Source organism: Pinus tabuliformis, chromosome 2_2, assembly GCF_031772625.1.
Source record: "Pinus tabuliformis cultivar Carrire ecotype Pingquan chromosome 2_2, CPIR1, whole genome shotgun sequence".
NCBI classification, from domain to species: Eukaryota; Viridiplantae; Streptophyta; class Pinopsida; order Pinales; family Pinaceae; genus Pinus; species Pinus tabuliformis.
The window spans coordinates 491,858,058-491,880,443 of record NC_142300.1 but is presented as its reverse complement, the minus strand read 5'-3'; the positions used below and the strand labels follow the sequence as shown (position 1 = coordinate 491,880,443).

At 38.6% G+C, this 22,386-nt stretch overlaps 2 protein-coding genes across 6 annotated transcripts; both read right to left on the bottom strand.

Moving 5' to 3' along the window:
- Positions 1-12,929: 12,929 nt before the first annotated feature.
- On the bottom strand, positions 12,930-14,250 carry LOC149193519 (uncharacterized). Of its 3 annotated transcripts, none has more exons than XM_089406711.1 (3): positions 13,787-14,250; positions 13,555-13,621; positions 12,930-13,473 (listed from the first exon to the last, which is right to left on the bottom strand). In XM_089406711.1, the coding sequence occupies exons 1-3, from the start codon at positions 14,103-14,105 to the stop codon at positions 13,392-13,394; spliced, it is 468 nt and encodes a 155-aa protein (XP_089262837.1). In that variant the 5' UTR covers positions 14,106-14,250; the 3' UTR covers positions 12,930-13,391. The 3 variants fall into 3 exon arrangements, with proteins under 3 accessions (XP_089262837.1, XP_089262835.1, XP_089262836.1); XM_089406709.1 differs by having other exon boundaries at positions 13,555-13,633; positions 13,787-14,249; XM_089406710.1 differs by having other exon boundaries at positions 13,555-13,627; positions 13,787-14,210.
- Positions 14,251-20,973: 6,723 nt separating this feature from the next.
- LOC149193518 (uncharacterized) lies at positions 20,974-21,927 on the bottom strand. Of its 3 annotated transcripts, none has more exons than XM_089406706.1 (3): positions 21,625-21,927; positions 21,393-21,471; positions 20,974-21,311 (listed from the first exon to the last, which is right to left on the bottom strand). In XM_089406706.1, the coding sequence occupies exons 1-3, from the start codon at positions 21,911-21,913 to the stop codon at positions 21,230-21,232; spliced, it is 450 nt and encodes a 149-aa protein (XP_089262832.1). In that variant the 5' UTR covers positions 21,914-21,927; the 3' UTR covers positions 20,974-21,229. The 3 variants fall into 3 exon arrangements, with proteins under 3 accessions (XP_089262832.1, XP_089262833.1, XP_089262834.1); XM_089406707.1 differs by having other exon boundaries at positions 21,393-21,465; XM_089406708.1 differs by having other exon boundaries at positions 21,393-21,459.
- Between the last annotated feature and the right edge of the window lie 459 nt (positions 21,928-22,386).

Sequence of the window (22,386 nt, the reverse complement as noted above, 5' to 3'; positions counted from 1 at the left end):
ATTAGCGGTTATGCGTCATATTAGTGTATTGACATTCATAATGGTTTTTGGTTAAGGGAACATATTGTATCAGATATTATAGTGGTCAGAGTGGCCAAATTTTACATTAAATAAGGGGAACAATTTTGTGGGGGTTAATATATAGTGCAATATATAGAGAAATCTAATAATGAATTCGTTACAATTAGTGAATTTATAGATACATATATTAATATATATTTTTATAGATCAAAATATTACTGGTAAAACCAATGTGTGTTTCCTTATGATTTCCCTCATTGTCTGGCAAGGCACTTAGAAAGATTAAAAAAAGTAGGTTAGCTCAAACCTTGAAAATTATTTTATCTATATATTTATCGTTCAAATTTTCCAACCTAAAAGTATTTAGAAAAAAATATAAATTAATTATTTTTTAATTACTAATGAAGAGGCTTATTAATGCATATGACTTTAATGAAAATGATTATTAATCTATATGATTTTATTTATTAGTTAAAAAAAATATTTTATTAGTGAAAAATGTTATTAAACAAAAATAAATATGTATAATTACTTTCACTACTTTTTCCTGCAAAAGCAATTAAATAGTATGTCTTTCTAATTTTGAAATTCCCTTTTTTTACTAAAAAAATTAAATATTATTTTAAAATTTAACTTTTAATTTTTTACTTTATTATCCATTGTTTTGTCTTTTGACTTTGAAATTGCCACTCTTCTACCTCAAAAACAATTAAAAAACAAATTTAATTTAACTTTTAATCTTTTACTTGGAACGTTAATTATTTTGGTTTGTATTTTTTTAATTTAACAGTTTGGCTTTTTGTGGAGTCGAATGTAATTAATATTCTTCTTTTTAAATTTGGATGACTTTTTGCCTTTTCGGGCTGTCAGTGAATTTAATATTCTACTTTCTAAATTTGGATAACTTTTTTCATTTATGGGCTGTCATGAATTCGACCCGTTTCCTTCATAGCAGTTTCGTCATCGTTCCAGTCAAATTTCACTACAATCTCTACGTGTCAATATGTATATGGTCGTGTGTTCGAAATGTATCTGTGATGGAAGAGCGTTCCACTAAATATCTTTGAAGATCTTTGAAGGTCGTGTGTTCGATCATTATCCTGGTTGGCGGAGTGTCAGACTGTATAGAAAGGTCGTGTGTTCGATCTGTATCTTTGTTGGTAGAGTGTTAGACTGAGTATAGGAAGGTCAACGCACCTAGCCATTCATAAATCTACTTCCAATCACGCTAGAGGTAAATAGCCATTTCTGTCAATTCTAAGTATCTTAACATTCTTGAACCATGGCCTTTCTTCCTCGATCTTTGTTTTAAAGTCTGGTTTATAATTTTTTTCCTCAACTATGGATGTGTCGCTTACGGATGATTTTGTTTGCGCATTTGAAGACATGTGTCTTTTTGGAGTCTTGTTTTAAAATATGGTTTATAATTTTTTATTACAACTATGGATAGAGTTTATGGATAATTTTCTTTTGCACAATAATTGTTTTAAAGCGTTGTTTATAAAATAATTTCTGCAACTATGGATAATTTTATTTGCATATTTGAAATGTCGAGTAGTGGTTTATAATTGTTTTCCTATAATCATAATTATAGAAATACTTATTGATACTTTTTGTGGTCCATTGTACTTTTGTTCACACATTGAAAAGTCTGAACACTTAGTCATTAAGATTCCTCAATTAGTATATCGTCCCAATCTTTTGCAGTGAATTTTTTTCCTATGGTTACCCAGACATCAATCATAGATATCAGTAGCACCAAAATTATGATCCAAAAAACTAGATTACTGCTTTGACTTCATATAAATTCATGCAAACATTCACCTCTTTCCAGGTTTGTCAAATGACCGATTGGAAATATTTCTTGGGTCAGTGATATATTTTGATATCTCATTCTTTTAACGTATTTGAAAATAGATTCAATTTTTTTTATTGGAATTGGAATTGGAATTTGGATTAGATCATATATCTTTGAAATTTTTAATAGACAAATAAATTCAACATTCTAAATTATATTTTTAAATATAAAAATATATTTTTAATATTTTTAAATATAAATATGTAAACATATGAATATGTGAAAAATAATAAAAAAATAATTTCCCAAAAAAAACGAGAATGTTGTGTTAAAGTACACTGCACTTCAATTATTGGGTCTTCACTTTTAATGTTCACCACTCTCAAAAATTTGATATTGAAAATCATAAGTGGCCACAAATCATTTTTATTACCTTTATCATAACTTTGTTAGTGAAATTCTGAAAATTATATTTGACTTAAGCTAGAAACTAAACTAAATCTTATTAATTAAATTGTTGTTCTCAAAATTACTTATTTATATTGCAATTTTTTATACATAATATTTGTTATATTATCATGTATTTATTGATATCTGAATTATCGCGGTAAAGAATTACTCCATAAGTATTATAAATAAAGAGAATGAAATGATGTGAAATTTTTTTTATAAGTTTTTTGAGGAGGCGGAGGTGGAGGTGGAGGAAGAGGAGGTTGAAGTGGAGGTGGTGCTGGTGGTGGTTAATGTGGAGAAGGAGGATGAGGAGGAGGAAGAAGAGGAGGAGGTGGTGTTATTGTTGGAGGAGGAGGTGGTTGGGAAGGAGGCAGAGGTCGAGGTGGTGGTGGTGGTGGAGTAGGAGGAGGAGGAGGAGGCACAGCCGCAGGCAGAGGTTGTGGAGGAGGAGGAGGTAGAGGTGGAGGAGGAGGAGGCAGAGGTTGAGGTGGTGGTGGAGTAGGAGGAGGAGGAGGAGGAGGCACAACCGCAGGCAGAGGTTGTGGAGGAGGAGGAGGTAGAGGTGGAGGAGGAGGAGGTGGAGGTTGAGGTGGTGGTGGAGTAGGAGGAGGAGGAGGCACAGGTTGTGGAGGAGGTGGAGGTAGAGGAGGAGGAGGCGGAGGTTGAGGTGGTGGTGGAGTAGGAGGAGGATGAGGCGAAGGTGTAGCTGGAGGTTGTGGAGGAGGTGGAGGTGGAGGAGGAGGAGGCGGAGGTGGAGGTGGTGGAGGCGGTGGATGTGGAGGAAGAGGAAAAGGAGGAGGAGAACGAGGTGGTGGAGAAGGTAGAGGTGGTGGAGGTGGAGCAAGTGTTGGTGGAGGTGGTGGAGGAGGAGGCGAAGGTGGAGGTGATGGAGGAGGATTCGACAGATGTGGAGGTGGAGGTGGAGGTGGTGGAGGAGGCAAAGGTGGAGGCGGTGGATGAGGTGCAGGTGGAGGAAGTGTAGGTGGAAGAGGAGGACAAGGTAGAAGTAGTGAACATGGAGGTGGTGGAGGAGGAGGTGGAGGTGGAGGTGGTTGAGGAGGAGGAGGAGGAGGAGGCAGAGTTACAAGTGGTGTAATGGGTGGAGGGAGAGGCGGAGGTGGTGGAGGTGGAGGAAGAGTAGGTCGAGGAGAAGGAGATGGAGGAGGAGGAGGTAGAAGTGGTGAAGGTGGATGTGGAGTAGGAGGAGTAGAAGGAGAAGGAGGTGAAGGTGGAGGTGGTGGTGGAGGTGGAGGTGGAAGTGTAGTTGGAGGAAGAGGTGGTCAAGGAGGAGGTGGTGGAGGAGGAGGAGGAGGTGGTGAAGGAAGGAGGAGGTGGAGGAGGAGGAGGAGGAGGTGGAGGAAAGGTGGTGGTGGAGAAGGAGGAGCAAGAGTAGGCAGAGCTTGAGGTGGTGGAGGAGGTGGAGTTGGAGGAGGAGCAGGCGGAGGAGGAGGAGGAGGAGGTGGTGGTTGAGGAGGAGGTGGACGTAGAGATTGAGGAGGAGGTGGATGTGGAGATTGAGAAGGAGGAGGAGGAGGTGGTTGAGGAGGAGGTGGACGTGGAGATTGAGAAGGAGGAGGAGGAGGAAGCAGAGGAGGAGTTGAAGGTGGAGGAGGTGGAGGTGTAGGTGGAGGAGGAGGGAAGAGGTGGATGAGGGGGTCAAGGTGGAGGTGGTAGGGGTATAGGTGGAGGTGGAGGAGGTGGAGGATGAGAAGGGTGTGGAGAAGGAGGAGGAGGAGGAGGAAGAGGAGGTGCAGGTGGATGTGGAGGTGGAGGATGAGTGGAAAAGGAGGTGAAGATGGAGGTGCAGTATTAGGTGGAGGAGGAGGTGAAGGTGGAGGTGGAGGTTTAGGTGGAGGAGGAGGAGGAGGAAATGGAGGAGGAGGAGATGAGGTGGAGGAGGTGGAGGAGGAGCACAAGGTGAAGGAGACAGAGTAGAAGTAGGAGGACGGGGTGGTGGAGGTGGAGGTTGAGGTGGAGTTGGAGTTGGTGGTGGGTGAGGAGGAAGAGGCAGAGGAGGAAGAGGCAGAGATGGTGGAGAATATGTAGGTGTAGGAGGTTGAGGTAGAGGCAGAGGTGGTAGAGGAGGTGGGGGAAGAGGAGTTCGTGGAGGAGGAGGAGGAGGTGGAGGTGGAGGTGTAGGAGGATAAGGAGGAGGAGGAGGTGGTGGAGGAGGAAGGGGATGAGAAGGGTGTGGAGGAGGAGGAGGAGGAGGAGGAGATGGATGTGGAGGTGTAGGTGGAAGTGGAGGTAGAGGTGGAAGTGGATGTGGAGGGCCAGTGGAAAAGGAGTTGAAGGTGGAGCTGGAGTATGAGTTGGAGGAGGAGGAAGCGGAGGAGAAGGAGGAGTTGAGGTGGACAAGTTGGAGGTGGAGGAGGAGCATGAGGTGGAGGATAAAGAGTAGGAGTAGGAGGAGGTGGTGGGTGAGGTGGAGTTGGTGGTGAATGAGGAGGAAGAGGTAGAGGAGGAGGAGGAGGAGGAGGAGGTGTTGGTGGTGGTGGAGGAAGCGGAGTCGGTGGAAGTTGAGGAGGAGGTGTAGGCAGAGGAAAAGGTGGTAGAGGAGGTGGAGGTGGATTTGAAGGAGGATAAGGAGGAGGAGGAGGGGGTGGAGGAGGAGGATGGGGTGGAGATTGAGGTGGTGGAGGTAGATTTGGAGGTGGTGGTTAAGGAGGTTGTGGTGGAGGTGGAGTTGGAGGAGGTGGTTGAAGAAGAGGAGGAGGAGGAGAAGGTGGTGGAGGAAGTGGAGTTGGAGAAATTTGAGTTGGGCGAGAGGAGGTGCAGGTGCAAGTTGATGATTAGATGGTGGAGGTGGATGGGGAGATATGAAAGTTAATTTAAGGTTCATGTCTTAAATTCAAATATTAAATTGGCACTCTCTTCTCCATTGTTGGAAATGAAAGCTACAATCTTATGAATCCAAAACAAAACTCTTCACATACATAATATCCCACTATTAAATGATAAGTAATTGATTTAGGAATATTTCCTCTATGCAGAAATATAGTCATTCAAGTACATGAAATTTCTTTTACGTTTAAATCTGATATATTGGCCAAGAATTTGAAGCATTTATCGAGACAATTTTTTTTTTTTTTTTTTTAATTTTCTTAGTCCCTTAAACACTTATAGTTCTAGTTTTATTGCTTAATGAACCATTTTTTTGGGAATGACTAGCTTCATCTAATTATCATTGATTTTAAAAGTGTTGGGTTAAAGTGAATGGTTTTTCTTGAATACGAAGCCTTATGTTTTTTTTTTTTATTTTTTACTTGAGAAACATAGGATATTTGGAATCATTATGGCTTTGTTCATTCTTTGATTATTCCACATATTTTGTGTAATTATCAATATTTTTTTATATATCTAATAGTTTAAGGAAAATAAATTAATTTCTGGTTCACTTTCATCCATGACCTGAGCTTCTTTGCTTTTTAGAGAATCCACAATTTATCTTGTATGGAATAATGACCTATCCTATAGCTTCATATGTGTTCATTGTAGGGGATCTATTTTCATTGGAACAACATTCATTTAATGAAATTATACATTTGAGAGAAAGGCTAAAGGAGAAATACATCTAAATAGTGGAGGATGAGAGACTGTTTAGTGTATTATCATTTTTGAAGTTGAAATCCTTTGATGATACTTATATTGTAACATGTTATACTAAGTAATGAACATTTTTCTTTGTGGGCTATATTTTTGAACTTGAAAATTGTGTCTTTATAATGACTTTGTGTTAATTGATTTTTTTTATCATATAGGAAATTAACTTTCATTAGACATTTTGTCTTTTAGTCAATCCCATTGGGAATTTTGTGTAATTTCAAAATATTGTGTATTGATGAACAATTGTTAGAGTTTTGATTGAAGAAGAAAACACAATAGTTACTATAATAGTTACACACCAAGAAGTTGAAAAAACATATAGATGGTGATGAGCCACTAAATCCTAACGATGTTGTTTTATTTGAAGCAAGGTAATTGGATAATTGTTTTTCTATTAGAGAATCAATGCATAAGAAGGAAAAATAACTTGATGTAAAGATTAAATGAGGGATTCATCAATAATTTACAAGATTTTATAATTAAGTGAATGATTCACTAATATTTTACAAGATTTTACAATTCATTAAAATATGCACCAATATTTTACAATATTTTATATTTTACTAAAATATTCCAAAAAAATTGTTATATACTTGTAGTGTAGTAGATAATTACCATTAGTTACTAGTAGAAAGGAAACCAAAAAATCAAATTAAGATAAGGAACATAGGTAAAATTAAGGTTTTGAAAGCATAAGCATAGTAGATGAAATGGGCTTGATACACCAACACTAAGACCTCAAGTGATCTACAAAATATATATCATCTAATGGGGCATATATGAATACTCATAAATATCATTACCATAGATTGACTCATATAAAATATTCTTTTGGTTAATGTCAATAGTCAAAATATTATCCACAAAATAGTTAAGATTTTTTATATTCCCTTCACATAGAATTTAATTTGAAGGAGCTACACTTGATTCATTGTTATCTTCACTATGTTAAGCCAGTTTGGGTATATACAAGTTATAGTTAATGTGCTAAGTATTAAATTTTATGTGCGTTGTGAGTTTTTAGGAGTTACAATATCTTTATCGTGACACTGCACTAGGGGACATAGTTTCTAGAATTCGTTGTGTTAAAGATCATAGTGCACAATGGTTTACCTAATTTTAGAGTTAGTATGTTAAGGATTATAAAGTAATCAATGTCATTTTTCATTAATGGTAATAGTGGTTAGAGGTTGCATTTTGGAAGGATTTCTAATTCTCTAAGAGTAATAGTGATCACCCTAAATTAGGGGTTACACAATGGACATAGTTTCTAGAATTCGTTGTTTTAAATATCATAGTGAACAATGGTTTACCTAATTTTAGAGTTAGTATGTTAAGGATTATAAAGTAATCAATGTCGTTTTTCATTAATGGTAATAGTGGTTAGAGGTTGCACTGTGGAAGGGTTTCTAATTCTCTAAGAGTACTAGTGATCACCCTAAATTAGGGGTTATATGTGTTATGGGACATATTAGTTTTTTACCATTCACAATGACTTTTTGGTTAAGTGAAACATATTCTATTAGATATTATAGTGGTCATACTGGTCAAAGGTTACATTAAAGAAGGGAAACAATTAGGGGGAGTTAATATATAGTGCAATAAATAGGAATATATAATAATAAATTTATTAGAATTAGTGAACTCAAAGATACATATATTAATATATGTATTTTAAAATCAAAATATTATTGGGAAACTGAGTGGATGCTTCCATATATTTTCCCTCATTGTTGTAATCTCACAACTACTAAATTGTAGCTAAACAATCCCTCAAATATTTAGTAATTAGAGTTTTTCAAAAAGCTAGAATTTTAGAATACTCTTAAAAATATTGAAAAAAAGGTATCATTCAAATTTTTCTAATTTAAAAATATTTTGAAAAATTATAAATTATTTATTTTTTTATTATTAACAAAAAAACCCATTTATCTATATGAAATTTTTATTTATTGGAGAAAAATATTATTAATCCATATGAATTCTAATAGTTGTTTTTTCAATAAAAAACCCATCTTTAAATTGTATTTTATCAATTTAACTATATAATAAAAAACACTAATTATAATTAAACTGCTTATTCATAATTTTGTTAATTCATCGTCATTACTAGAGAGGTCATTTGGAAGTTGCGTAGACAATGTTCCAGAAAATGTTATATAGAGAAATGTTATATAGATATTCCTATTTTGAATTTAAAAGTTGACTTTGTCCATTTTCTGTGCACGTTAACGAAAACAATTCAATTTTTTTTTTAATTTTATTTATTTTTAATTTATATTTTTGTTATTTTAAATTTAACTATTTTTTTAATTTTATTGGAAAATGAAATTTTCATTTTTACAATTAGGTAATTATGAATTAATTATATCACACATTCTAGCAACATTCTTTTAACATTCTTTCTCCACTAGGAAGGCATAGGAATCATAGCCGCAACTTTGGAGTTATTCAAGCGTTGAAGCGAATTTAAACTCACACGCCAATATTGGGTGAGTGTGTGACAGGTAATGCGAGTAGTAGGCGCTTGGGGTTCATCCAACATTCATAAGAGTTTATGCCAAGTAATGTCCACCAACATTGAAATGAATTTGTGTCTAGTGGGCACATGCAGTTTGTTATAATCTCTAACAAGATGCCACATATTCTCTGACAAGAAGCCACATATTCCACTCAGACAATGCCCGATGCATTATATTCCTTGGCAAAGGCATATTCTCTAACAAAAGCCTGGTCAAGTTTGTTATATTCTCTGACAAAAGCAGCATATTACACTCGGGCGCGTGTCAGAGCAGAATAGAAGCACTCCGGTATGTATGGTACTAATGGTCCAATTTGTTGTAATTTTTGAAAAACAAATAACCTATCACATTCGATAATGCTCACTTGTGTTTATATTATGGAAACCATCAAAATTCGTATGGTATTAATGGTCCAATCTGTTATATTTTCTAAAGGAACAATTATCACATTTTATAATGCCTATTTGTGTTTATATTATGGAAAATATGGAAACTGGGAGTTGCACTCTAATAATGACCACTCGTCTTAATATTATGGAAGCAATGAAAACTTAGAGTCGATGAAACCTTCAAAGGCCCCAATACATTATTCTAGAAATTGTTCTAATTTTCTATGCTTCTTTTCTTTTCTGCCTTTTATATGATATCCTCAAAAACTTTTCATGCAATTGAGTGTAGATTCTATTGTTGTTATGTGTCTTCTATTTGAATACGTGGAAATATTCCATTTCCATTTATTGTATATGTTTACATCCCTGTTAGTTTCCAACTCCGTGAGTCTTTGCTTGCAATATTCTTATGAGATTATGTGACAAGTTCTAAGAGGTCAAATTTAAATGGTTGTGTATAATTATGCTTCCCTTCCTTCTTCTTTTTCGCATCTCGAAGGAGTAAAAGTATATCCCCTTGTTCTTCTCGAGCTTATGGTGGAATTGGGAATATTATATTAGATTATTAACTGATCCTATATATATTTTGTCAATTGTAGGCTGATACGGAATCTCTTGCGGGTCTACATCTAAAGAGTTGACATACCAAACTTCAATTATTTGTATGGACAATTGAACGTGCAATGAGGGAGGATTCATTTTTTGTTATGTGTTGAGGTACTCTCCATCTTTTGGAAGATTTTTAAAGATTTATGGAGAACTAACTAGTGAAGTTTGTTTCATGTCTACCGAAATTAGTAAAGAGGGGAACCAAATAGACTTATTAGAATTTTCACATTCATATCGGTTCATATTCAGCATGTCACCAACGTGTTTTTCCTAGTTGTTAATTTTTCCCATCATGATCATTTGACCAATTTATTGTAGAATAGTGATTATAATGTTAGAGACTCCCCTTATTCATGCAAAATGACTCTCTCGTATATATGAATCGAATAAAGCATATTTATTATTCACATTGCATTGAACAGGGGAAATAGGGAAAAAACATATAGAAATACACAATTTAGAAATTTACGAATTTTATAATTTTGAAATACATATAACTAAATATAAAAAAAACATATATATACACTTGACTAATATTAATTGATGGAAGGAATAATAGTTAAAATGAAGTTCAGACACCAACATTAAGACCTTAAAGCATCTACAAAATATACACCATCATTGTATGATCTAATGGGTGAAATGCGAGTACTCGTCAAGATCATTACCATATGTTGACTCAAAAAAAGTTATTTTTGGGTCAATAATCAAAATATCATCTCAATGATACACAATATCTATCATATTCCTTTCTTATGGGATTTAATTTGGAGTTACACTTCATTCAAATTGATCACTATGTTATGACATTTTAAGTGAATAAAAGATATAGTTTTAATGGTAGAGTTAATGTGTACTAGGAGTCATAGTTTCTAGAATTCATGGTAATAGTTGTTAGAGGTTGCATTATGGAAGGGTTTATGATTATCTAAGAGTATGAGTAATCACAGTAAATTAGCGGTTATGGGTCATATTAGTGTTTTGACATTCATAATGGTTTTTGGTTAAGGGGCACATATCGTATAAGACATTTTGGTCAAAGCAGTCAAAGGTTACATTAAATAAGGGAAGCAATTTTGTGAGGATTAATATAAAGTACAATATCTAGAAATATCTAATAATAAATTCATTATAATTAGTGAATTTATAGATACATATATTAATATATATTTTTACAGATCAAAATATTATTGGGAAACCCAATGTGTGTTTCCTTATGATTTCCCTCATTGTTTTAATCCAATAACTAATGGGTTGTACTTAAAAAAACCCTGAGTGATTTAGTAGATAAATTTTTGATACTCCTAGAGTTTTGCAAGGCTCTTAGAAACACTAAAAATAATAGTTTATCTTAAACTTTGAAATAAATATTTTATTTATATATTTATCATTTAAATTTTCCAACCTAAAAGTATTTAGAAAAACATATAAATTAATTATTTTTTAATTACTAGTGAGGACGATTATTAATCCATACAACTTTAATGATGAGGGTTGTTAATTTATATGATTTTATTTATTAGTTAAAAAGGTTCTTTTATTAGTGAAAAATGTTGTTAAGCCATATGAATTTTAATATAATTTTTTTCTTATCTAACAATTTATCCTCAAAGATTGAGTCACTGAGATAAAGATTGACATTTCATATTTAAGCATTAATTTTGTAAATATTCTCTTGGCTGTGAAGAAGGCAATTTAGACATTAAGTTTTTAAATTTCACGGTTACTTTTTTAACTTTGAAATTCTGTGTTTTTTACTGCAAAAACAATTAAATAGCCAAAGTTAACTTTGAAACTATCCATTTTTTACTTCAAAAGAAAATAAATATATTGTGAAATTTTAAACTTTTAATTTTTTACTTTTCCATCAACTATTTGCTCTTTCACTAGGCAAACCTACCTTTTCCTCAGGTCCTAGTTCTCAGACTATCACATCCTATTTTTCTTGTTCTTCCGTGTTCCTCCCCATATTGATAAGAGATAGATAATTTTTGTTCCTCCCCATACTGAAAAGAGAAATAATTTTTATTGAGTTTGATATCAACTGTAATGACCCCAGATGTATGTAAATTTGAAAGTTACTGTGGTAAAAGACTAATACAGTTGTTGTGATGTTTTAAAAAAAACTGTGGCAAACTAATTCTGAGTTAATCATTTAAATTTAAATATTTTCTTGGAATTGCTGGCAGCCTCTTAGTGGTGAATCTTAAAGAAAATGATCAGTTGTGGTAACTGATGGAACTACCCTCCAAAAGGAGGGAAAATCCCTGACTGAGGGATTCTGTGCTGTGTGGACAGATAGAGGAAAAAACAACATCTTGCTCCAAGAAGCAAAGAAAAGAAAAAGGAAGGTTAAGTCTGGTAAGGACCAGATAATCTGGCACTAAGTGTGCACTAATCCTGTTGAGGGCTGGAGGCCTGCAGGATGGCTCGGGGGGAGAACTCCGTCTGAAGGATGGATCTCATGGCTGGGAGGAGAGCAGAAATTTAAGTTCAGGTGACTTTTTGTTTGAGCAAAACCATTCCTGACAGAGGTGATCAGGTACGGTTCCAAACTAGTAGTCCCTGTTATGAAAATATTGCGTAGGGAATTTACAGTGAATTATTTAAGTAAGACTGTGTAATTCCTAGACAATGTTGTGAAAATAGTATGTTTTGCATCTGGAAAGCTAAAAGAGTAATCTGCTTGTTAATGAGTCAACTGTGATAATACCAGACAGTAACAATAGTGCAGAACCAGGACTGGCTACCGAAGTAGCAGTCTCGAGTCCATAACCATAGTAAAGGGTTATTGCTTACATTGATAAACTTGAACAGTTAGGTGATGGCACCTTTATACCCAGCAGACTGTGAGTGTCGTGGAACAGTAAGGGTACGAGGGTTTATACCTTGAGAGAAAGATTAGGCATTACCTGTAATAAAGAGGTCTCGGGACAGAGAAACCCTAGCAGACAGTCTAGGATTCTTAGAACTGTGTGTGTGCATGAGATAGACTCTGGCAGAAGAGCGATGGACAAAGGGCCAATGCCCTTATGTTTCATTAAGGGGTTACCGCCGAGTCTCAAGGTTTGGTACAGAACCCAAAAAGGAAACTGTAAAAATAACCAGTTCTGCAAACAAAACGAATACCTTTCCACATGCTGTGAAATACAGTGACGGAAAAACATTAACTGAACGAGAAAACAAAGTTCTGTGTATGAGAGCTGAACCGATAACTATGAAAGCATTTATAATCATTATAGTGCATGCAAACAACAGAGGAACAATATCTGCAACCGGGGACGAGAACATGCACCCGGTAATAATATATGATCGTGTTCAATCCAGTAGGAAAACTGTGCATGCGAATACAGAAAAGTAAATCCATTAAAAACAGTGAATATATGTATGCAGACCACATTCCTATCAGATTCATGCATGCGAGCCAGAGGAAGGAAACGTGTGAAACCATAGGTTTGTGCATAAAAACCAAACCATATACATGTATAAATTAGACTGCGGAACTGTATAATGAAAACAGAAGGCCATGCATGCAAAGTAATCCTCCACGGGATAAGGAAATATTATTTACACATTATGATGCGCCAACTATGATAAACCAGCTGGTGATATCTTAATATTTTCAATACAGGAATCCATAGCCGGATTTATATCATAAAACGGTGTTATCAAAACAATACTGTGCGGAACAAAAAGACAAAACAAACTCGCATAGCAAATAATGTCTAAGACTCGGACAGAGTAATGAACTCTCAAACGAAAATACCCAAATACGAGCATAATGACTGTGGTCGAGGAGAGTCCTTTCAGAAGTAACGACAAGTTATATCCTGAACATAACAGTACTTATGCGAATAAAGAAATAGTTCCACTATATACATTATAACCATATCTGCGCGTGGAGGGCAGATGTAAAACCCTTGCAAACACAATAACAGTTTAAGCCTACCAGTACAGGCACGGCAATACTCAAAAGAAGTAAACTCGATGGTCTCAGCAAAACCCATAACCTCTGTAGGGTTCTTCACCAAGGTGACTCGAGAGCAAAGGAGACAACCATAAGGAAAATAGAGACCTGCATAGACCATGGAGGCACTCATAACTGTAACCCTGAACCTTTCTAAACGAACTAACCATTGAACGCCGAGAAGCTTACCTGGTATGGTTCGGGGCCGGTGTCGAGCCAGTCACTGTGGAAGCCGACCAAAGCGTAGCCAGGGCAACTGCACCTAAAACTTGGCAGAATAATAATAAAATGAGAATGCATTCGGTGATAGATGGTGGCAATCCAACCGTGAATCAAAACACAGAGACTGAGCAAAGTATTCAATACAGAAAGTTGTGCAAAGTATTCCACAGAAAAACTGATCGAAACATCCTTACATTACCTGTGAGGTCAGTGCGGATAAGATCCAGCTCCGGGCATGACGGGGTTGCAGCGTAGACCTGTTGATAACCAGCTCGAGGAGCAGCAGAGAGCTCGTCCGCAAAGGTCGCGGACATCAAATGAAACAATGCAGTGTATGGTCGATTAAATATCGACGAAAAACCCTGAGTGAGTTTAAACCCTCCGATCTTCGGAAGAGATCTGAACCGTCGGAACATGGCGGGATTTGCTGGCGGAAAAACCAAGGTTGGAGTTACCGAGAGGTCACATGGCCGGGGAAACAAGGCCATGCCACCTGCCCCAGAAGGACGGACGATCATAAAGGCGATGGTGATCTGTCAAGGGCCAAGTACTGTGGCGGGATTCAAAACAACCCACGCCATTAATATAACAGTCAAATATCGGTGGTAGTTGAACTACAATCAAACCAGCATATAACTTAGGACATGGTACCAGCCACGATGCCGCGTGGAAGGCTCAACCCAGACCTGGCATAGGTGTCAACCAAACAAAATACATGGTAATCAAATGTGTAGTGTGGTAGTGTATGCCAAATGAACCGTGTAATCCATGCTCCATATAAGTTATGTCATAGTTATGTATCCTTATATTTGTAAATGTATTGCGTACAGCTGGTAACAATATGGTAGGTGCAAAGTATAAGATATCCTGCATGTATTGTATGTTTATAAAAAAATTTATGTATGTGTTAAAGTAGGTGTGACAAATTGGTATCAGAGCCCAGTTTCAACACTGTGGCCTCAAAGTGAAGCATATACAGTATGCAGAAGGGTACACCAAGTAGAACTAATGCAAACTAACAAACATACTTAATGGTGTTCTGTTATCTGGAATGACATACAGAATTGCAATAGCTGGCAGTTAATCAAAGTGAGGACAAAATGCAAGGACCCGGCAGTAACCCTCAAGAGAATGCAGGACTGTGGGTGCAACTGGATGCAGAATCACGGAGTACTAATCTTGCAATCCTGGAAACTGTCCAGGAATTGAAAAATGAAATGGCACGGTTGCGAGAGGACAACGCACGTCTAACAGTTGAACAGGAAAAGATTCTGAAGAGCCTGTCAGACAGGCAAAACCCACCCCTGTCCAACCCCAGTGCAGAACAGCAAAGGGTAACAGAAGAACAGGATTATCAAATGGAACCTGAAAATTCCGAAGATAAGGAGGATCACTCTGATAATGCACCTCAACAGCAAACGTCAAAACGTCAAAAAGTGGAATTGCAAGGAGAATTTCGAAAGATTAAGCCTCCACATTTTGATGGTGAGCAGGAGGAAGCTGCTGAAGCCTGGTTGATCAATATGAACAAGTATTTTCAGTTGTATGAGTACGACCACAACCTGAAAGCTAGATTGGCAATCTTCCAGTTACAGGGCAAGGCAACTCTGTGGTGGGAGGAAATCAAGATTGTCAAGGGGGTCAGCGAGAGAACTATTACATGGGAAAAGTTCCAGAAGTATTTCAAGGAGAGGTACTTGACAGAGCGCTTCTATGATGAGAAGGCCCGAGAATTCCATGACTTAAGACTGGGACAGCAAACCATGGACGAATTCATTAACCGGTTTACCTCACTGCTACGTTATGTACCTTACATTAAGGAGGAGAAGGCCAAAGTTCAGAGGTTTGTGAGCAGCCTACCTTCGTATATAAGGGAAAGGATTGAATTCGATAATCCTAGAACCATGGATGAAGCCATCCGTAAGGCGAGAATCTGTTACCAACAGAGTAAACAGAAGGGGGACACTTCAAGTAAGAGATGGAATGAGAAAAGGAGTGGTCGGGTGGTTGGAAGCAGCAAAGGAGGTCGCAGCAGCGGGAATAAGGGTGCTGGTAAAGGACTAAGTAGTAGACCTGTTGCAAGGAACGTGCCCCGGTCTAGACCAATGAGCGAATCTAAGGCAAATGAACAGTCTGCTAGATCAGATGGTGAGGGGATGACCAGACCACCAGTGCAGTGCTGGGGTTGTGGAGGACCCCACTATGTTAAAAACTGTCCACAGAGAAAAGGAACAGACCAGATCTCTCAGATACATGAGGCATCAACTGTTGGGGACGTGGCACGTAGCGTACCCAGAATCAACGCAGCGCTGGAAGACCGTCAAGCGGAGTACCAGCCATCTATGATTGAGTTCGAAGGTAAAATCGCAAACCTATCCATAGCTGTTCTTATAGACCCAGGGGCTACCTTAAGTTATATTAGTCCAAAAATTGTAGAACAGTGTATACTGCAAACTGAAAAATTCAAGAACCCGTGGCTGGTCCAACTAGCTACAGGAGCCAAGAGACGAGTCTTGGCCAAGGTAAATAACTGTGCTTTAGCCTTAGCAGGGCAGCCAATAGTGGCAGATTTGAATGTGTTACCTTTGGGCTCCTACGATATTTTGATTGGGATGGACTGGCTGGAGAAACACTGGTCCTTGGTGAATTGCAAAACCAAGACCATATATTATAAGGATGACCAGGGAGATCAGCAAGAATTACAAGGAATCAGACACCCGGTGCAGATCCGACCCATTACAGCTACCCAGCTAGCTAAGTGCATCAAAAAGAGATGTCAAATCTACGCTATCCAGGTGGGGTATGCAAATCAAAAGGACAAAACTGTCATGCTGAATAACATTCCGATAGTGCAAGAGTTTGCAGATGTTTTTCCCGAGGAAGTGCCGGGATTACCACCAAAACGAGATGTGGATTTCACTATTGAGCTAATTCCAGGGGCAGCACCTGTATCACGGGCACCTTATCGTATGAGTGTGCCAGAACTAACAGAATTAAAGATGCAGCTACAAGAGCTGTTAGATAAAAATTATATCAGACCCAGCGTGTCGCCTTGGGGAGCCCCAGTGCTGTTCGTCAAAAAGAAAGATGGAACCTTTCGGATGTGCATCGATTATCGCCAGTTAAATAAGCTTACAATCAAAAACAAATATCCTTTGCCTAGAATCGACGAGCTCTTCGATCAGGTGAAGGGAGCAACGGTATTTTCAAAGATTGATCTGCGATCTGGTTACCATCAGATCAGAATAAAAGAGGAAGATATCGCTAAGACCGCCTTCAGAACGCGGTATGGGCATTATGAGTTCGTGGTGTTACCTTTTGGGCTGACCAATGCACCTGCCACTTTCATGTGCTTGATGAACAGTGTGTTTCATCGGTTTTTAGATAAATTTGTGCTGATATTCATAGATGACATCCTGATTTACAGCAAATCAAGGAAGGAACATGAGGAACACCTTAGATTGGTGTTACAAACTTTGCGGGAACATCAATTATATGCAAAGTTCAGTAAATGTGATTTTTACAAGGAGGAGATACAATATTTGGGCCACGTGATCACCAAAGAAGGTATTGCAGTAGACCCTGAGAAGATTAGAACTATAATGGAGTGGCCTATACCAAAGGACGTGGCAGATATTAGGTCCTTTATGGGGTTAGCAGGGTATTATAGAAGATTTGTCGAAGGCTTTTCGAGAGTAGCATACCCAATCACCTCTTTGCAAAAGAAAGGAAAAGTATTTAAGTGGACCTCAGAGTGCCAGAAGAGCTTTGAACAGCTCAAGCACTTACTCACCACTGCACCTATATTAAGTATAGCTGATCCTAACAAGGATTACGTGGTTTGCACGGACGCAAGTAAAGAAGGTGTGGGAGGAGTGCTGATGCAAGAAGGAAGAGTCATTGCGTATGAGTCCAGAAAGCTGAAAGAACATGAGCAGAAGTACTCTGCTTATGACATGGAGTTGGCTGCTGTCATTCATGCCCTGAAAATGTGGCGACATTACCTTTTGGGCAGAAAATTTCTGTTATTAACAGACCACCACAGCTTAACGAACTACTTCAGTCAACCCACCTTAAATACGAGACAAGCTCGCTGGGCCGACTTCTTAAGTGGGTTCGACTTTGAAATTAAGCATCTAAAGGGTAAGGAGAACCGAGTAGCGGATGCTTTAAGTCGGAAGGTGCAATGCGTGTGTAAAATTTCAGTTAGTAAGTGGCAAAGTACTTTAGTGGAAAAGATAAAAATAGCGGCTGAACAAGATGCTGTTTATCAGCACATCAAACAGCAATTACAGCAGCAATCTGATAAGGAAATACAGCAAGGGTACAAACTAGATGATGCTGATATGTTGAGCTTTAATAATAAGCTGTATGTGCCCAATGAGGACAGCATTAAGAAGCTGATTTTGAATGAATTTCATACCAGCCATTATATGGGACATCCGGGCTACCAGAAAATGGTTACCGCACTCCGCAAAGAGTACTACTGGCCAAGAATGAAGAAAGAGATAGCTGAATATTTAGCGCGCTGTCTAGAATGTCAGCAAATTAAGGCGGAACACATGCACCCAGCAGGGCTGTTACAACCGCTACCCATTCCGGAATGGAAGTGGGAGACTATCTCCATGGATTTTATAACGGGACTGCCCAAAACCAAGAAGAATAATGACTCCATTATGGTGGTAGTGGATAAGCTGAGTAAGGCAGCACACTTCATACCTGTGCAATCGACATATAAGGCTGTACAAATTGCCCATATTTTCATGCAGCATGTGTTCAGATTGCATGGACTGCCGAAAGTAATTATCTCCGATCGGGATGTCAAGTTTACATCAACCTTTTGGAGGACATTGTTTGCTGAATTGGGAACACAGCTGAACTTTAGTACAGCTTATCATCCTCAAACAGATGGCCAAACAGAGCGAGTAAATCAAGTTGTGGAAGACATGCTGAGAGCATGCGTTATGATGAAGCCAACTCAATGGGAGGACTATCTCCACTTGGTCGAATTCGCATATAACAATGGGTACCATTCCTCAACTCAGATGAGCCCTTTTGAGGTTATGTATGGGAGGAAGTGCCGTACACCCGCAAGCTGGGGTGGACCGGAAGACAGGTTGCGAATTGGTCCTGAGATGTTACAGGAAATGGAGGATACAGTAAAAAGGGTGCGTGCTAACTTGAAAGTCGCTCAGGACAGGCAGAAAAGCTTCGCTGATCGGAAGAGAAGATTTAAGGAATTCCAGGTTGGGGATCATGTATTTGTGAGGATCCAACCAAGAAGGAGTACCTTGCAGTGGAGCGGATGTGCCAAATTGGCACCTCGTTACTTTGGACCTTTTCAGATCTTGGCCAAAGTAGGACCGGTCGCTTATCAACTTGCCCTACCTAGCCATATTAGGATTCACAATGTGTTTCACGTATCCGTATTAAAGCAATACGTTTACGATCCTAAACATGTGATTCACTGGCAGAATGTGCGGGTCGAGCCGGAAGGCGAGGTTCTGGTCGAACCACTGACCATTCTCGACCGAGAGAAGTGCAGCTGCGGAAACGAGTTATTTCCCAAGCTAAAGTGCAGTGGCAGTACTATGGACCAGAGAAGGCCACTTGGGAAGACGACGAACTCCTTAGAGAGGCTTATCCAAACCTGTTTACAGGAGATAGACATCGGGACGATGTCCAATCTCAGGAGGGGGAGATGTAATGACCCCAGATGTATGTAAATTTGAAAGTTACTGTGGTAAAAGACTAATACAGTTGTTGTGATGTTTTAAACAAAACTGTGGCAAACTAATTCTGAGTTAATAATTTAAATTTAAATATTTTCTTGGAATTGCTGGCAGCCTCTTAGAGGTGAATCTTAAAGAAAATGATCAGTTGTGGTAACTGATGGAACTACCCTCCAAAAGGAGGGAAAAGCCCTGACTGAGGGATTCTGTGCTGTGTGGACAGACAGAGGAAAAAACAACATCTTGCTCCAAGAAGCAAAGAAAAGAAAAAGGAAGGTTAAGTCTGGTAAGGACCAGATAATCTGGCACTAAGTGTGCACTAATCCTGTTGAGGGCTGGAGGCCTGCAGGATGGCTCGGGGGGAGAACTCCGTCTGAAGGATGGATCTCATGGCTGGGAGGAGAGCAGAAATTTAAGTTCAGGTGACTTTTTGTTTGAGCAAAACCATTCCTGACAGAGGTGATCAGGTACGGTTCCAAACTAGTAGTCCCTGTTATGAAAATATTGCGTAGGGAATTTACAGTGAATTATTTAAGTAAGACTCTGTAATTCCTAGACAATGTTGTGAAAATAGTATGTTTTGCATCTGGAAAGCTAAAAGAGTAATCTTCTTGTTAATGAGTCAACTGTGATAATACCAGATAGTAACAATAGTGCAGAACCAGGACTGGCTACCGAAGTAGCAGTCTCGAGTCCATAACCATAGTAAAGGGTTATTGCTTACATTGATAAACTTGAACAGTTAGGTGATGGCACCTTTATACCCAGCAGACTGTGAGTGTCGTGGAATAGTAAGGGTACGAGGGTTTATACCTTGAGAGAAAGATTAGGCATTACCTGTAATAAAGAGGTCTCGGGACAGAGAAACCCTAGCAGACAGTCTAGGATTCTTAGAACTGTGTGTGTGCATGAGATAGACTCTGGCAGAAGAGCGATGGACAAAGGGCCAATGCCCTTATGTTTCATTAAGGGGTTACCACCGAGTCTCAAGGTTTAGTACAAAACCCAAAAAGGAAACTATAAAAATAACAAGTTCTACAAACAAAACGAATACCTTTCCACATGCTGTGAAATACAGTGATGGAAAAACATTAACTGAACGAGAAAACAAAGTTTTGTGTATGAGAGCTGAACCGATAACTATGAAAGCATTTATAATCATTATAGTGCATGCAAACAACAGAGGAACAATATCTGCAACCGGGGACGAGAACATGCACCCGGTAATAATATATGATCGTGTTCAATCCAGTAGGAAAACTGTGCATGCGAATACAGAAAAGTAAATCCATTAAAAACAGTGAATATATGTATGCAGACCACATTCCTATCAGATTCATGCATGCGAGCCAGAGGAAGGAAACGTGTGAAACCATAGGTTTGTGCATAAAAACCAAACCATATACATGTATAAATTAGACTGCGGAACTGTATAATGAAAACAGAAGGCCATACATGCAAAGTAATCCTCCACGGGATAAGGAAATATTATTTACACATTATGATGGGCCAACTATGATAAACCAGCTGGTGATATCTTAATATTTTCAATACAGGAATCCATAGCCGGATTTATATCATAAAACGGTGTTATCAAAACAATACTGTGCGGAACAAAAAGACAAAACAAACTCGCAAATATCTAATACTCAGACAGAGTAATGAAATCTCAAACGAAAATACCCAAATACGAGCATAATGATTGTGGTCGAGGAGAGTCCTTTCAGAAGTAACGACAAGTTATATCCTGAACATAACAGTACTTATGCGAATAAAGAAATAGTTCCACTATATACATTATAACCATATCTGCGCGTGGAGGGCAGATGTAAAACCCTTGCAAACACAATAACAGTTTAAGCCTGCCAGTAGAGGCACGGCAGTACTCAAAAGAAGTAAACTCGATGGTCTCAGCAAAACCCAGAACCTCTGTAGGGTTCTTCACCAAGGTGACTCGAGAGCAAAGGAGACAACCATAAGGAAAATAGAGACCTGCATAGACCATGGAGGCACTCATAACTGTAACCCTGAACCTTTCTAAACGAACTAACCATTGAACGCCGAGAAGCTTACCTGGTATGGTTCGGGGCCGGTGTCGAGCCAGTCACTGTGGAAGCCGACCAAAGCGTAGCCAGGGCAACTGCACCTAAAACTTGGCAGAATAATAATAAAATGAGAATGCATTCGGTGATAGATGGTGGCAATCCAACCGTGAATCAAAACACAGAGACTGAGCAAAGTATTCAATACAGAAAGTTGTGCAAAGTATTCCATAGAAAAACTGATCGAAACATCCTTACATTACCTGTGAGGTCAGTGCGGATAAGATCCAGCTCCGGGCATGACGGGGTTGCAGTGTAGACCTGTTGATAACCAGCTCGAGGAGCAGCAGAGAGCTCGTCCGAAAAGGTCGCGGACATCAAATGAAACAATGCAGTGTATGGTCGATTAAATATCGACGAAAAACCCTGAGTGAGTTTAAACCCTCCGATCTTCGGAAGAGATCTGAACCGTCGGAACATGGCGGGATTTGCTGGCGGAAAAACCAAGGTTGGAGTTACCGAGAGGTCACATGGCCGGGGAAACAAGGCCATGCCACCTGCCCCAGAAGGACGGACGATCATAAAGGCGATGGTGATCTGTCAAGGGCCAAGTACTGTGGCGGGATTCAAAACAACCCACGCCATTAATATAACAGTCAAATATCGGTGGTAGTTGAACTACAATCAAACCAGCATATAACTTAGGACATGGTACCAGCCACGATGCCGCGTGGAAGGCTCAACCCAGACCTGGCATAGGTGTCAACCAAACAAAATACATGGTAATCAAATGTGTAGTGTGGTAGTGTATGCCAAATGAACCGTGTAATCCATGCTCCATATAAGTTATGTCATAGTTATGTATCCTTATATTTGTAAATGTATTGCGTACAGCTGGTAACAATATGGTAGGTGCAAAGTATAAGATATCCTGCATGTATTGTATGTTTATAAAAAAAATTATGTATGTGTTAAAGTAGGTGTGACATCAACCAAGCCAAACAAGGGTTGTGGGATATAGCGAA

Bases quoted from the DNA above. Each gene is read 5' to 3' on its own strand.
- LOC149193519 (XM_089406709.1), bottom strand. From the start codon at position 14,105: ATGATCGTCCGTCCTTCTGGGGCAGGTGGCATGGCCTTGTTTCCCCGG. The intron at 13,634-13,786 runs GTAATGTAAGGA...TATTCTGCCAAG, and splicing joins TATCCGCACTGACCTCACAG to TTTTAGGTGCAGTTGCCCTG. The intron at 13,474-13,554 runs GTAAGCTTCTCG...TGGTCTATGCAG, and splicing joins CCGGCCCCGAACCATACCAG to GTCTCTATTTTCCTTATGGT.
- LOC149193518 (XM_089406706.1), bottom strand. From the start codon at position 21,913: ATGGCCTTGTTTCCCCGGCCATGTGACCTCTCGGTAACTCCAACCTTG. The intron at 21,472-21,624 runs GTAATGTAAGGA...TATTCTGCCAAG, and splicing joins TATCCGCACTGACCTCACAG to TTTTAGGTGCAGTTGCCCTG. The intron at 21,312-21,392 runs GTAAGCTTCTCG...TGGTCTATGCAG, and splicing joins CCGGCCCCGAACCATACCAG to GTCTCTATTTTCCTTATGGT.